Source organism: Panthera onca, chromosome X (genome assembly GCF_046562875.1).
Source record: "Panthera onca isolate mPanOnc1 chromosome X, mPanOnc1 haplotype 2, whole genome shotgun sequence".
Lineage (NCBI taxonomy): Eukaryota > Metazoa > Chordata > Mammalia > Carnivora > Felidae > Panthera > Panthera onca.
The window spans coordinates 45,772,822-45,789,404 of NC_138357.1; the positions used below are offsets into that span (position 1 = coordinate 45,772,822).

General features: G+C 40.1%; 1 protein-coding gene and 1 long non-coding RNA gene across 5 annotated transcripts; both read right to left on the reverse strand.

The window, feature by feature from the left end:
- Positions 1-7,199: 7,199 nt before the first annotated feature.
- LOC145714599 (uncharacterized) lies at positions 7,200-10,412 on the reverse strand. Its single transcript, XR_014136910.1, has 2 exons — positions 10,011-10,412; positions 7,200-7,421 (listed from the first exon to the last, which is right to left on the reverse strand). It is a non-coding gene; the product is annotated as an uncharacterized LOC145714599 (long non-coding RNA).
- Positions 10,413-14,057: 3,645 nt separating this feature from the next.
- On the reverse strand, positions 14,058-15,880 carry BEX3 (brain expressed X-linked 3). Of its 4 annotated transcripts, none has more exons than XM_081794219.1 (3): positions 15,770-15,880; positions 15,031-15,115; positions 14,058-14,666 (listed from the first exon to the last, which is right to left on the reverse strand). In XM_081794219.1, the coding sequence occupies exon 3, from the start codon at positions 14,640-14,642 to the stop codon at positions 14,304-14,306; it is 339 nt and encodes a 112-aa protein (XP_081650345.1). In that variant the 5' UTR covers positions 14,643-14,666; positions 15,031-15,115; positions 15,770-15,880; the 3' UTR covers positions 14,058-14,303. The 4 variants fall into 4 exon arrangements, with proteins under 4 accessions (XP_081650345.1, XP_081650347.1, XP_081650344.1 ...); XM_081794221.1 differs by lacking the exon at positions 15,770-15,880 and adding an exon at positions 15,507-15,619 and having other exon boundaries at positions 14,058-14,624; XM_081794218.1 differs by lacking the exon at positions 15,770-15,880 and adding an exon at positions 15,507-15,619.
- Positions 15,881-16,583: the final 703 nt, after the last annotated feature.

Below are 16,583 nucleotides of genomic sequence, written 5' to 3' on the forward strand. Positions count from 1 at the left end.
TAAACTCAGAACTGACATCAAAGCAAATACATTATGGGGACATATTTCAGCTCTTGCTACTACCTTTCCAGATGCTCTCTATGCCAATAATGTTCTTTGATTAGGCAAACATCATCTCCTCTCTGGGAGGAAGGAGGAAGGTGGGCCAAGACTAATATGTGTTGAAGTCCTACTACAGCTCATATGTATTTGACAGGTTTTCTCATTTGTTCCTCAAGACAGCATTGTGAGAAAGATATCATGGGTTCCCCATCACAGATAACCAAGTTCAGACTCATAGAGTCTAAGTTACCTCTCCAGGTAAGTAACAGGATTGGATGAGGTTCTATCCCTTGCCCTCCCACAATATAACCAGCAGCTTCCCATTTAGAAAATATTAGATTTACACTTCCCCAGTATTGTGCCCTCATGAGTATGTACTCAACAACCTCTCTTGTTGAGGAAGCTGAGGGTGATTAAATTCTGCTCCTTAGGGTAAGAAGTATAGCTATGGGGTCACAAGGATTAGCTCGTCCCTGATGTCCCTCCCAGGGCCACTGATCCCACTCCATTGACATCAGGCTTGGCCATGTGACTGGATGTGGCCATTGAAATATAAGAGGAAATTGAATATGCCCCTTCCAAGAAGAAGTGTTAAGAACCACGGAAGGGTTCCACCAGTACTTTTTTTCCCTCTGCCTCAGAAATGCCACAGATTATTTACAAGGTTAGTTTAATTCACCTCATTTTCCAGTAACACTAGAATGTGAGAATTTAAATAACAGGAATGCTTGGGAATGGAAATTAAATAGCTTATACACAAATTTGGCCTTCTGGATGACCAATTCAAATCTCATGCTCTAAAACTGAGTCAGTAGTCAAGAGAAAGTACACATCTTACCCAACATCATGCAGAAAACAGTCAGTTGGGGACAAACAGTTCCTTCCTTTTGCTCCATTGCATTCTCCAGAGGATCCATCATCATTCTTTGTGCTTCTCTGGGAATTTGTCTTTACTGAGTGACTATATGAATGCAGATACCCAGTTAGTGGGCACCCCTGATGTTAACTCTCCAAAAGGACCCTGAAGAGGTCAGTAAAGGTACATTGATTTTATTAAAATGAGATAACAAGTTTTCCCTTATCCCACCTCCACCAAACAATTCTACAACACAGAGGTGGCATTGACTCTTACACACAATGTGGGTCTGTGTGAATTTAATTTCCTTCATCACATTTTCAGCTCTTTAGGGCATATTTATGCTGCTTAGGATTATGTAGTTTAGGTTAAAGTCATGTCAGAAGCAGAAGCTAAGAAGTGGGATTGGAAAGGAAACTAACACTTCAATGTCCTGTTACTTGTTGGATATTGTGTTAGGAATGTTACATGCTGTTTCTCTAACTCCTTAAAGCTGTTCTAAAGTTAGGTGTCAGTATTCCTGTTATAGCTCATTCCTCCTCTAGGACATGCTCTACTAAGGGTCATAGGGGTTAAATACATTTTGCAAGGTTATATGCCTAGTAACAGGCAGCATGGTTATTCTAATCCAGGGTTGTTGTACTCCAAAGTTGGGTCCTACCATGAATCTATACATATAGGATGGGTAGTGACATTTACTTTACTCTAGGACAGGTTTTCTCAAACTCAGCACTACTGACATTGTGGCTCTTTGTTATGAAAGTTATTCTATGCATTGTGGGGTGTTTAGCAACTACCCACAAGATTTTAGTAGTACTCCCAGTTGTGACTACCAAAAATGTCTCCAGACATTTCTACATGTCTCCTGATGTGGGAAGCAAAATCACCACCATTTGAAAACCACTGCTCTAGATATACATTTCTGACAGGCAGTTGAATACATAGGTCTGGAGTCTAGGAGAAAGTTCTCAGATGAATATATGTTTTGTGGGCTTCTGGCACCTGGCATGTAATAGATGTCCCATAAATATTTGTTAAATAAATGCAATTGGTTTATAGAATTTAGAGCCATCAATTCTTTTTCCATCTTTATATCAGTTCTACAAACTGAAGTAGAGTCATTCTTATAAACTTTATCAAAATCTGCATTTTCAACACAACTTATTAATGCTTAGGTTTTGCTTCCCTTCATAAAAGGAATGCATTTGTTTTTTGTTGTTGCTGTTTTTTAAGTTTTATTTATTTTTTAATATGAAATTTATTATCAAATTGGTTTCCATACAACACCCAGTGCTCATCCCAACAGGTGCCCTCCTCGGTACCCATCACCCACCCACCCCTCCCTCCCACCCCCCATCAACCCTCAGTTTGTTCTCAGTTTTTAAGAGTCTCTTATGTTTTGACTCCCTCCCTCTCTAACCTTTTTTTTCCTTCCCCTCCCCCATGGTCTTCTGTTAAGTTTCTCAGGATCCACATAAGAGTGAAAACATATGGTATCTGTCTTTCTCTGTATGACTTATTTCACTTAGCATAACACTCTCCAGTTCCATCCATGTTGCTACAAAAGGCCATATTTCATTCTTTCTCATTGCCACGTGTATTCCACTGTGTATATAAACCACAATTTCTTTATCCATTCATCAGTTGATGGGCATTTAGGCTCTTAAGGAATACATTTGAAATGGTAGAACATGTTGACACTGATTACACTACCACCAGGTATAGCCAGAACCAGAGTAGTTTCAACATCAAGATGGCTGAATAAAAAGTTAAGGTCCATTGTAGCTTACATTTCTATGCCAGATACCATACTAAGTACTTCAATGACATTGACATATTTGATTTTCACAAGAGCCCTTTAAGGTTTTTATCATCATTTATGTACCATAAATTCAAGGTACGGAGAGGTTAAGAAAGCTGTCAAGTGTTACAAGGCTAGTAGGTAGCAGAGGCAGAACCCTACCCAGGATTGTGTGGTATCAAAGTCCACTGGTACTCACCATGAAGGTATCCTACCATGTAACAACAAATATCTCTAGAGCCCACACAAAGCCTGGAACTCAGTGAATTTTTGTTTAACTGAATTATAGTGATTTAAAGAAGAATACTAGTGAGCCTGAAGCATGACACTTAAAATTATTCCTCGGACTTACATGGAAATGTATTTCCCTTCTAGAAACTCAGTGTTTTTCTGGATGGAGATGGCTTTATTCTATGGCCAAAATACATCCAGTCTAGCTGGGTGGGAGAAAAGGCCTCTGACAGGAAAGGCCACATAGAGTGAGGTCACTAATATAAGGTCATCCCAGAGTAATCAAGTGCAGTCTGCCACCAGGACCCAAGAAGATCTGACTGGTACTGCAGGGTCCTGTCCAAAATACACAGAAATAGCTTTTTTGTTTGCTTATTGTTTTTTTAAAAATGTTTATTTATTTTTGAGAGAGAGGTAGAGAGCAAGCAGGGGGAGGGGCAGAGAGAGGAAGATAGAGTCCCAAGCAGACTCTGTACCATCAGCACAGAGCATGACACTGGGCTCAAACTCACAAACCAGGAGACCATGACCTAAGCCGAAACCAAGAGTCCAATGCTTAACCAATTGAGCCGCCAAGCACCCCCACAGAAATAATTTTTGATACTATGTAGTACCTCATCTTTCAAGTATTCAATGGACAAGTGCTCCTCTGAAGCTATCTACAGGGAAAAGGAAGGAAACATGACCACGTGGAACAAGAAAAAACAGGGTGATTATTTTCTTCCTTTTCCCCAGTTCCTCCAGGGGAATAAAGTAGAAAACAGTGGGTTTTCCAGGGTTCCTTCTCTTTGTCCCCTTTCCTACCCTTTTGCCCCCATGCTTTGAGATAATAGAGATATGTAAACAACAGTCAGGAATATGGGGTGCCTTGAGAGGGTCACAGAAAGATGGGAGGTGCCTGACAACCAGAATGCTAAATCAGGAAACACAAGCTCTCAGTCCCCATCTGTTTCCATTTGCCGGGTCATCACTCTACCACATAGCAATGAAGTGCACACATGACACAAATATCTATTTTCAAGAGAGGTTAAGAGGGGTGAGGAGACTGATCCTTGAGAGGTAAACATCACAGAGTTACTATTTTGAGTCTGGCATTGGGACCCCTGGAGATCTGTCTTTCTTGCTCCAGTGTCCTGTCTAACACAGTATTAGGCTTTGATCTTGCCCATTCAGGAGCTCAAAGGAAACAGTCTTATTTAAAACAAGAGGGTAAGATAAGGGACTAAGAAAACACTGGGATGGAGTGGGTGGTGACTTCATTTCCTTACCCTAAATTCCATGTATGGTGTACATGACTCAATTGAATGAAAATGTTGTAATTGTCTTATTCCCTTCCCTCAACCCCATCAGAGCACTCATTCTACCACATAGAAATGACATGGACTCACAGTCAAAATAGAAACATGCATGTATTTTTCTTCTTTTCTCCATATTCTCCACATTATGCTGCCCCTCAAATATATTCACACCTGTAGTTCACAGTCTCCTGTCTCCTCCACTGCCAGTGGTATAAATCTCTGCCAGATTCCTGATTTTCAGCAGATCCACCCTCAGAAAATGAGTCCCTCTTCCTTTTCCCTTCCAGTGTACCATTCAGCTTCTGTATTCACTGGCCCACTAAGGCTAAAAGGGAAAGTGGTTAAGGCCCCAAGTCAGAAAGTGACTGCACCATCCCCACTGGACCACAGGAAGACATTGGGTGCTTCCTGATGAGCATTGTTCTGAATCTGGTGAGACAATCCAGAAGAGCAGGGAGGTGGAAGAATCCACCTTTGGGAGAAGGCTGTTTCTGGGAAAGAAGTGGAAATCACAAGTTCTGTTCAGTCCAGCAGTTTGAGACATGGAAAGAGTTAGTCATAGAGTAAGGTGATTCGTGGGGTAGATTGTTTTTTTCTAAAAGAATTAATTTAAGGTCTTTAAGATCCTAAAAGAATTAATTTAAGGCCTCCTGGAAAAGTGAGGGGAGTTGTCCTTATTGAGGGATGGGCAAAGGGCTTCTGAGAAATTACCCCCTGCTCCCTATGAATAGTTGGGGAAGAGGATGGAAAGAGGGCCCTTGGATGAAGTCTCTCCTGGAAGATCCTGGGGCAAGAGGAAACCCCATACACATCTGGACAGCATAATCTGCCCAAATCGAGTGTAAGAATTTGTGGTAAAAGCCCATAATGAGATACACATGTGGTAAAAGCAGTGGCTGGACACTTTTTTTAATGCTTATTTGTTTTTGAGAGAGCATGAGCAGGGGAGGGATAGAGAGAAAGGGACAGAGGATCTGAAGCAGGCTCTGTGCGGACAGCAGCAAGCCTGATGTGGGGCTTGAACTCACAAACTACCAGATCATGACCTGAGCTGAAGCTGAATGCTCAAACCAACTGAGTCACGCCAGTGGCTGGACACTTTTGATGAAAGCTGCAGTACTTCTCTTCCTTCCTGATGTGCTGGCAGAAAAGAATCATAACTCATTTCTCTTTGCAAAATGAGGAACATTGGGGTGCCTGGGTGGCTCAGTTGGTTAAGCATTTGATTTAGGCTCAGGTCATGATCTCACGGTTCCTGAGTTTGAGGCCCTCTCCTCCTTTGGTCTCTGTGCTGACAACTCAGAGCCTGGATCCTGCTTCGTATTCTGTCTCCCCCTCTCACTGCCCCTCCCCCATTCACGCTCTGTCTCTCTCTCAAAAATAATAAATAAAAACCATCCAGTGAACAAATATCCTAGGAAAACTAACAGTATCTCCTCCACCCAAGACTTAACTGTAAGCCCAGACTCTGAGACTAGGCCTGAATGCTAGGGTAATAATGGAGGTTTCAGAGTGAACACTATAAGCAGGTAATGAGCTGCCACACTGCCAGGCCAACAGACATTGAACTCCTCTAGTTAGACTTTCTTTAAACCTCTGGCCCAAGTCACTCATCACTGTGAATTTAGACTGAGTGAAAGGAGACAACAACCTGGAGGGCTTGTGGCTGTGGGGAGGCTCCTCTTCCAACACAAAATGATGAACTCTCTGATGTTGGCAAAGTGAAGAGAGCACTCTCTTTGAAAGACCCGTCCATCACAATGGGCGGTTGGTCAGATATGATTCCCTATCACTGTTTCATGTTGCAACTAATTCTCTCTTCTGCTCCTCATCACATTAGCATCACGCATGGTCTTTCATATTTGGAAACAACTTCGGACAACTTAATTCAAGGAGATGCAGCCTAAGATGAAAGATTCTCAAACTCAGTTGTTATCTCCAGCCCTCAGAAGAAAAGAACAAAGAACATGCTACAAGGGAGAAGATTATATATTTCATTACCGTCACCTTTTGGTATTGAATAATAGCTGGTTCTGGATTTGCTCATAGAACCATAGATCTCCACGCCATTTTACATAAGAGCAGAAAACATAAAGGTACAGCAAATTTCTTTGTCTCTGCCTCTGCATATTTTTGTCATGATCTTCCTAAAAGTTTCTCATTTTGTACAGGTTTTGTAAGTAAGTTTTACAGTAAAAAGTAAGTAATAGAGTAAAATTATTTATACTGTGTGACAAAGATTGTGTTAAATGCTCTTCTTGCATCATCTAATCCTCACCACAAACCTATGAGGTAGGTATCACTTTTATGCCTACTTTACCAAAGAGTAAATGGAGGCTGCAGGGGTTTGTTCACAACACCAGCTAATTTTAAGTGGCAAGGCTGGGACTCATACCCAGGCCATATAACCCCTAGACACAAACTGCAATCCTTAGGATATTCCCTAGTGGACAGAGAATGTAACAGTCTTCTTTAGTCCTGGGTGTACAACTTGGGGACATGGGATGATTTCTTCAGTTGCCTCTACTTTCCCTTAGTTTAACATGAACTCCTTTGGGGCTATAGCCTGGTGCAGTGAACACAACCAAGCCTCTTAGCATTTCATAAGTAGCCTCATGACACTTACAGATAAGACTATACTCAATGGTAAAAGACTGAATGCTGTCTGTCTCTCTAAGATAGGGAGCAAGACAATGTCTGCTCTCTTAACTCTTATTCAACATAGTGTTGGAAGGTCTAGCCATTGCAGGAAGGCAAGAACATGAAATGAAAGGCATACAAATTGGAAAAGAAGAAATAGAGGAAGAAAGAAAACTGTCCCTATTTGCAGATGAGATGATTGCCTATGTAGAAAATCCCCAAAACCTACATTTTGTTATCTTTTAAATAACTCCCACAGGAACTTGCAAAGGAATGTGCCCCAAAGAACATCTTATAAAACTAATAAAATAAAACATCATTTGCCAACATGTAAAGGATTCCTCTGCTGTATACATTTCTCCAATAGATATTCAAGTTTGTTTTAAGAGGAAAATAAATCTGGGTTCCTGGGTGACAGAGTCGGTTAAGCGTCTGAGGTTAAGCATCTGAGTCTTGATTTCCGCTCAGGTCATGATCTCAGGTTCTCGTGAGGTCGAGCCCCGCATTGAACGTGGGATTCTCATTCTCTCCCTCTCTCTCTCTCTTCCTCCACCTGAATATAAATAAGTAAATTTAAAAAAAAAGTTTAAATAAATAAAGAGGAAAATAAATCCAGTCATTATTTTTAAAACAAGTTAGGAGATATTATTTACCACATAATACCTATTCATTTTGAAAATGTGTATGGATCAAAAACATTGAAGGGAATCTGCTTGCCTTTTTTCTTTCCCATAAAGTATGAATTCATACAGCAAATGCCTATCTTCTCCCATTACTGAAAGGTGTGTTAATTTTCTACTGGATAGCTTTTCTCTGTGTTTTTACTTCTTCTTCAGAGTTTCTGCTCCCTCCTAATTTCAACTTTTTCATAAAAGATGGATTTACTATGACCTCTCAAGTCCTTAATATCAGAGACTACATTTTTTTTTCCTTTGCTTCTTTCCTTTTTGGTTTCCAACATCAATTGCCTGATTTTGTCTATTATGCTCAGTTTTGTTCAGTTTGAGAGAAAATATTTCCTTTTAGGAGAAACAATGGGATTGGGACTTGCCACTACTAAAATATCTAGAAAAACCACATAATTTTTAAATTATATTTCAGAACATAGGTAACTGTCTCCAGTTGTTCCAATGAAAATTTTAATAGATTTATTACTTGTTTTGTTAAGAGGCTGAGAGCACTGATTCTAGAGCCCAAGAGTTTTGGCTATCTCCAAGTTTTGCGACTTACTAAATGTACAATCAGGGAATTTGCTTCATCTCCATGTGCCTTAATTCCCTCCTATATAAAGTGGGGACATTAGTGGCATAGCCCTCACAGGTTCTTTGGAGGAATAAAGTGATTAGCACCTATAAACAGCTTAGAACACTCTCTGGAATATGGTGCACACTAAAAGTATGTTATGAGTATTGTTATTATTACCATTATTTTCTGCATATTCTGCATTAACATGATGGCATATATATTCAGAATTGTTTTAGTGGCAATAAGATAGAAGTGTAAAAAAAATTTAAAATAACAGACATCGAAGTAAATAACAAAAAAATCGTTTTAAATCACACAATCATTTTCAAAATATATCAGTGATGAATTCTTTTATGTCTTTTCTATTTGTATATGCACATTCCCATATATATTTATATACCTTTACTTACTTGATCAGATTACATCTGTAACATACACCGTTCTGCTCCTGACCAGGATAGAGTAACAGAGACTAGAATTACCTTCCAATCTGAAATAACTAAAAAGCTGGATAAAAATCTATGAACCAACTATTCTCAAGTCAGTGGACACTGAGCAACAAGATCTATGATCCCTGAGAGACTTGGAAGAAATGAGGTTATTCTTATGATTGCTCCAGCCTACTTCCTAGAGAAAGTTTTCAGGCCACAGTGCAAGGAGTGAGAATCCAGGGAGAGCCCAGGGGTATTCCATAGATTAGGAGAAGAAATTAGGACCTAGGGAGGCCAAGGCAGCTAGAGTTTTCAGGTAAGAGTACCAAAAAGAAAAGAGCTCATAGAGAAAGAATTTTGATGACCTGAAGAGGGTCCTCTTTGAATAATTATCTGAATAGTCTATGGCCATACTACCCAGAGCACACCTGATCTCATATGAATAATTATCTGAGTACTGAGTACTGATCATTAAATGCTTGTGAGGAAACTACCTCAAACCAAGAAAATAACACCACAAAAGGATTAAAGGGAACAATTTAAGTTTACACATGTTTAGGAATAGTGTATGTTCCTAATAGCTAGACTTGAAGACCTCATAATTCATGGGATATCAGAGAGAGTACTCAGGAGGATTTTTCCTCATTAGTGGAGTACAATTAACCCTAAACTAAACACTACTATGGTCCAGCCTTACAAAGATTAAAATCAAGAACCTAAAATATCAAACTGTTTACATGTAACTTAACTGTGTCCCAGAATAAAAACCAATATATTTACAGGGATCCCAAAATATCTAGCACTCAAAAGTTAAAATTAACAATGTGTGGCATCTAAACAACAATTATGAGGCCTGCAAAGAAGCAGGAAAATCTAACCCACCATGAGGATAAAAATCAATCAAAACTGACCAAGATATGAAAAAGATGGTAGAATTAGAGAAGGACATTAAAACAAACATTATAACTGCATTGCATACATTCAAGAAGCTGAAGGAAAGACTGAACATGTTTAGTAGAGACATGGAATATAAAAAATTTGAGATACCCAAATTGAACACCTAGAGATAACAATTACAATGTCTGAAATGAAAAACATGTTAGACAGGGTTAATGGCATATTAGACATGACAGAAGAAAAGAGTAGTGAACATGAAGACATAGCAATAGAAATAATTTAAAATGAAATACACAGGGGAAAAAAGACTGAAAAAATGAAGAGGGGATTACCAAGTTGTTGGACAACAATATTAATGATTACTTTAAATGGAAATGGTCTAAGCCCTCTAATCACATGACAGAAATCATCAGAATAGATAAAAATCAAGACTCAGCCCCTAATATCTAAATATCATGGAGAAAAAAGGGCTGGCTGCACACAAAACCACAAACAAACACTGGAAAAAAGGCCTCTTTGCTAAAAATATAAACATACCATAGTCCAAGAATAACCAAAATAGTACCTACATAAACTAGTGCTCTAAATCAGGTAGAAGGTCTTCATGCAAACCTCTGTAGTAGACAAACTGGAACACTGGCACATTTAGGTGTCCAGAGAAATCTGTAGTGATGTGGTAGGTGGGGCAGGGGATTGGTTCACCACAGCAGAGGAATGAAGTTGGCTTGTGGCATAGTTTGTATGCTACTTCCAACAACTGAGGGGAATCTGAAGGCCTTTTATCCTGCATGTGCTGATGAACATAAACAATTAAAACACAGCTTACATGTTCTTTGCCTCTTTTAGTTCTCACAGCAGCCCTGGAAATTATCTCCATTTTACCAATGAATAGAGTAAAATGAACTGAAGCATTGTCATGATAATAGCTACTAAGTTTATATTACTAGCTAAATAATTCCAAAGTAATTTGAAATTTATTGTTTGTTTTTTCAACAAGTTTTCATAAAGTTCTTCACTGTCTTTGACACATTTAGTTTGTTTCCTCTTTTAAAAATCAAACTTTAATATAAAAGGAAATTAAGTAATACTTATGAAATTAGGAGAAATACATAAAAAATCTAAAATTAATTTATACTCATGTGAGCTCAGTAAAGGAAACAGGGTGTTGAAAATAAGATTAAAATTTTTTCTTAAGGGGGAGCCTAGGTGGCCCAGCCAGTTGAGCATATGACTTTTGATTTTGGCTCAGGTCATGATCTCACAGTTGTGAGATTGACCCCTGCGTGGGGGCTCCACACTGGGCATGGAGACTGCTTGAGAATCTCTCTCCCTTTGCCTCTGCTTCTCCCCCACTCATACTCCTTCCCTCTAAATTTTTTTTCTTAATACATATTTTCTTCTGTTCCAAAGCAACAACAACAAATGCCACTTTAGCATGCATAATTTACAATTAAACACAATAAAGTTCTTTTCATTTGTGCAAAAATGATTATTTTTAATTGTCATATATCTGAGGATTTCTCTCTTCATATGAAATTCACTAAATAAAAAATATTTTCTGTCAGCTTCTAAGAGTAAATCTCTAAACAGGAAATAATTGAATTGATAGGGATGCCTATACATATTTGCTTATGTAGATTTATATCACTTAGAAAGCATTACAACTGATCACACATGAGATAGCAACTACATTACATGCAATCTGCTTAAAAATTTTAAAATGGAGTATTTCTAATCAAAATCAGCATGTTTATTACATGATATATGTGATGTCAGGAAAGGTGACAGAAAACAGACATGGTATTTTGCCCATTTCATTCATGTAATCTAGTCCTTTTTCTACTTATGAGACTTAAGTTTCATAAACAAATAATTCTGTTCAGTTTTATTAAATGTATTCACTTAATGGTCCCAATCTGCCAACTGAGAATTGACCTTAGAAAACATGAAGACTTATTTTCACAGTTTTAAAAAACAGGAGTTAATTGAAAGTTGTTCAAATGTGATCCAATTAGTTTTGATGAGAGAAGATTAAAAAAATAAACATAACAAACTAAATGTGTTTCATTGGAGGGTTTTGAAAAAGGAAGTATTCCTCCTAAGAGGCTGAGCCTGGCTTTATCATGACTAAATATAATAGTAAAAAAAAAATTACAAGTATTTTCTTTGGACAATTGACTTATGGTTTTGTTTATATTCTTCCTTATATTTTCTGCATTATCCAAATATGTATAATAACCTTGTATTACAAAAATAATTATGGAAGTATTACACTTTTAAATGTTCCACATAGAAACTTTTAAAACGTGAGGGTGTAAAGGAATAAACCACCCACAAGGGCGCCTGGGTGGCTCAGTTGGTTAGGCATCCAACTTTGGCTCAGGTCAGGATCTACCTGTTTGTGAGTTCAGCCCACGTCCAGCTCTGTGCTAACAGCTCAGAGCCTGGAGCCTGCTTCAGATTCTGTGTCTCCTCCTCTCTTCGCCCCTCCCATGCTCATGCTCTGTCTCTGTCTCTCAATAATAAATAAATGTTAATAAATAAATAAATAAATAAATCACCCACAAAGACCTAATAATTGTTGCTACATATTATTTTAGGTAAATTACAGTTGTTAAGAAATTTAATATTAATTAATAAAAGCATAAATGATTATGTTATTGAATATTTACTGTACCAGGTACTGTACTAGAAACTGAGCTCCAGGGTGATTAAAACAAAATCATTGGTGTAAAAGGGTACAGGCTTGCATAGAAATGATAATGCCTAACTTATTTAATTAATAATTATTACATAATTATTAATAATAGATTCATGATAATGCATTAGCTTTATAAGATATTTGGAAAGATAAAAAGCAGTATTGGTTTATAAATATATATTGATGGTTTAATGCAATCTAATTTTAGAAATACTATATTTTGGAAAGGCATATTCATTGTATTATCAAATAAGCAAGGTAATTGAGATGATACTGTAAAATGGTGTAATTACCATTATGCCTATGTTGTCATAACTCAGATGCATCAGAATCACCTCAGGAACTGTCACAACAGTAGTTCCTGATCAGGTGATTCAAGAGATGATAAGGGGAAGGGGGTTAAAAGTGGGAAGGGTATGCAAGTGTCACCATTTTTAACAATTTCCCTAGGTAATTATGATGCAAATAAGGGATCTGTGTTTACATAAGCACTGATACATTCCGGGTCTAAAAAAAAAAATAGATTTTGGGTTAGAGACTTTTCTTGCCATGTTCCTTTGGAAATTAAAATACTTTCCAAATAAACAGTTACTTGCCTTAGGACATTTTATTAAGGACAGTCAGGAACAATATTAAGCTGGGTTCCTAATTCCATTATAGTTAATTAACCAATGAAAATGATTATTAATTGAATATCTACTATGTCAGGCACTACACTAGAAACTAAGCTCCAAGATGATTAAGACAAAATTAGTCACAAGAAGGGCATACACTCACATAAAAAATATGCCAAATATTTAATATAGTTTTTAAGAATTTACAAAGCAATTTCATTTTTCCAGTGTGGAAGGGATATAAACGGAAGTGTGTTTTAGCTTTAAAATGTGTCCCCCTAATGTGATTTAGAGGTCTTCTGGGTAAGTCTGTTAAACTGTTTGAGTTGGCCTTCCCAAGCTCTCTTTTGAGAAAATCCCCATGAAGGGTAGAAACACAGGCAAAACAAAGCTTTTGATCTGTTTTGGAGGTTTGAAGCAGTGCAATTCTGGACACACTGTGGTGAGACATCTAGATAGGTCTCCTGAGGTAGGCCCTAGTTTATTCATGTCTGAGTCATTGGAAGAGGAAGATCATGAAAATAATACCAAAAAGGGCTATTTTGTTAAGAACCAACAAAAGACCATGAACCATGGAATCATACTCACTTGGATAAATATAACTTTAAAGTGGGGAGAAAGACATTCTCCAGACTTTTATAGGAGTCAAGAGGGCAGGGATTAGCAGCACACTGGGGACTGGAGAGAAATCAGTGGGATTCCGTTACCTTGAGGACACACATCAGCAACAGAAACAGAATCAGGACCCAGCAGGAGGGAAAGTACACCCAACAGGAATGGAAGTGATCAGGGGAACAGTATTGCAAATATCAGAGGAATGACAAGGTGGAAGCCACCTATTTTTGCCCTCTGGACTTGTGAGCACAGGTGAAAACTCCCTTTAGTCCTTCCCAAGTACCAGATCGAGTTCCATAGGAGCAGCCCACGTTTCACACCTCATCTATTCCACTCAACAGCCCTGTAAGGCAAGCATTATTCCCCATTCCACAGAAAACTGACTCTTTAAAGGAATACATGTGTAATAAAGAGAGGCTTTATACTTACAGGTAAAACTGAAAAATACTTAGAGTTTACGTTAAGGTTTGTTGAACCAGTATTACATACCTGTACTACATTCAGACTCATTGAAAAACTGTTTTCACTTCTAAAACTCCAGGTAATAAAAGGAAAAAAGTCATATATTACCCAACTACAGAGAAATGTGACCCAATTAACACCATGGGACATCTGATTTGTTTTTTTGTACGGGGTCATATAATATATACATATGCTTTTAAATGAGACAATAATGAATGTATAGATTGCTTTTTAATTGCTTTATTAACTTTACACTTTTCCATGCAAATGGGTGACTCTACTGTTGACAGAAACTTAGGCTGGGTGCCAAGGCAATTTCCAATTGGAATCTGGTAACACAGAACCCACCTGACACATGGAAATTACGTAAGGTTCACAGCAAACGGATCAGTAAAGGTGTTATCAGGAAAATGCAAGGAGGAAGAAAACCGTGTGAATCACAGTATTAATCTCATGGAAAATGGCAGGAGTCAAGGCATAAGGCAAAATTCATCATGATGGTCATGGTGATTAGAGAGCTCCTCCATCAGGATACGCAGACAATTCCTCAACTGCAGCTCCCTAAGTTTTCTCCTGATTTCTCTCATCTCCTCCATGAACATTTCCATATCATCTCCATCTCCACCCATCCCATCATTGACCTGCCTATTGGGTATGGCCCATCGAAAATTAGGAGCAAGTCGGCGAGCCTGTCCCCGTCTATTATTTCCTGCAGGTTGGTGGCCTTCGCCCCCTCCCAAAGGGCGGTCTTCCTCTCCATTCTGCATGGGCTGCTCCATTTCTTGGTTTTCCTGGTGGATATTTGCCATGAGATTTTTTTCCTGGTTGTTTTTCTTTGAACACAAGTAAAACAAAGGCAAGGAGAGAGACTGAATGCTTGGTGTACTGACCAGCAGGATTCAGAGCTCTGATAGCAAAGGTGTTTTTTGTTTTGTTTTGTTTTTGTTTTTGTTTTTTTAATTTCCCCCACCTTAGGAGCTTCAGGCGTCCTCCAGGGGGCCTCCAATTCGAGCCCCTCGCTCCAGCTCTCTCCTTTCTCCCTCCCTCCCTTAAAGCCCACCATTTTTCCTTTCCCAGGATTCTTTCCCCGAGCTCCGCAGGCACCAAAATGGAGGACAGGGGACAGGGATGGGGGAATTGGGAGGGGATCTCAAACTGGGCTCTGCACCCGCCCCCCACGCTGTCCCCCGCACCGACCTGGGCCTATCCTTGCAGTCTCCTCCTTCACCCGATTCTCGCCGTGCGTGCGCCGCCGCGACACTTGACACCTAGACCCTCAGACCTGCAGAGGGCCGGGGTGAAGGGATCCTGGACTGTGGCGAAGCGTTTGGCGCCGACCAGCCACCACCTGGTCCTTCAGGGTCCCGGACTGCCTGGCCACCCCCCATCCGCGTCTCCAGCCCCAACCCCTAGCCTCCCCCAGCCCGCCTCAGAGGTTCACCATTTTCCTGTACGAACTTGGAGGTGATTGATTTCCCATCACTCTTAGTGGCTTGGCTGCCCTCCCGGCAGCTCCAGCACCCCCACCCCAGGGGGCCACTACTGATGTTCCCAAGAATGCTAAGTGTGGAGAAACCTGGCCGGGACCCGCTGCGCTGATCCTTTATGCCTCCCTGAGGGGTAGGCCTGCTGTTGTCGCCCTGGCGTTGGCGCGCGGGCCCTGGAGCCCTCACCTGCTCCGCTTTCCTTGGGCCCAGTGCCAGCCAGTCCGGCGCAGGACAGCGGGGAGCTGGTACCCAGATGGGAGTGACGACTGCACCGAAGTCTGCGTCGCTCTGCAGCTCCAGGTCACGTGAGGGCCCCGCGTCACCTATGAGCTCCCCCCGCCCCAACTCCCGCGGTTTGTGCGGCAGGAGTGCCCGCCCCCACCCCTTGCCGAGTGCACACGCACACGCAATCACCTCCGTCTGCTTCTGCGCAGAGCCCCAGCGCGCACCTTCCTGTCACTCAGCTTGGTCCTCTCCAATCTGAGGGCCCACTAGTGCCTCACCTTCCAGCGGTTGGAGTCAACCATTCTCAGGTTACCCTGGCGGGTCTGCAACACTCGCCCTTCCCACTCCCGACTTGGCCAGGATTTATGCCCTTTCGGCCTGTTCCCTTCCCCTCACTGACCACACCCCCTCTTCCCCCACCAGCATCCCAGCAGTTGCAACTCCGCCGGGGGCCACCGCGCCCCCTGAATTCACACCTTTCCAGGAAATTTAGAAAGTGGGCTGGGGTGGGGAGGGAGCAAGGAACTTGTCAGAAAGAGAGCCAAAGAGAGTGAATTCTTCGGGAGAATTTCTCTTTATTTCCATTTGTAAAAAGTCAGCATACCACAAAAAATTAAAAATTGTAAGATTTCAGTTTTGAAAAAAAAAATGCTTCATCGTGCAGAATGAAAAAGCCCCATTCATTACATTCACCTTTACCACACAAAATATTTTATCTGCGTTCCACACAACATTAACATCCGCTTTGAAACATACTACCTTGTTTCAAATTTTTACTTTGAAAAAAGTGGCATCAGTTGGTATTTTCAAAATGATCTGTAAATATTTAGGGAGAAGTCCAGTTGTCAGATATTGGTCATTTAATGTAAATTTGTGACGTTTTTGATACCATAGTCTTTGGAGAAAAGAAGCCTTTTAACTCCTTTCTTTTCTTTACTAACTTTCCAAACCATCCCTACAAATATCTCCTTAGAATAATCAGTAGTATACAATATGCAGAAACTACTTCCAAAGCCATCTGCCTTTTGATGTGTTTCA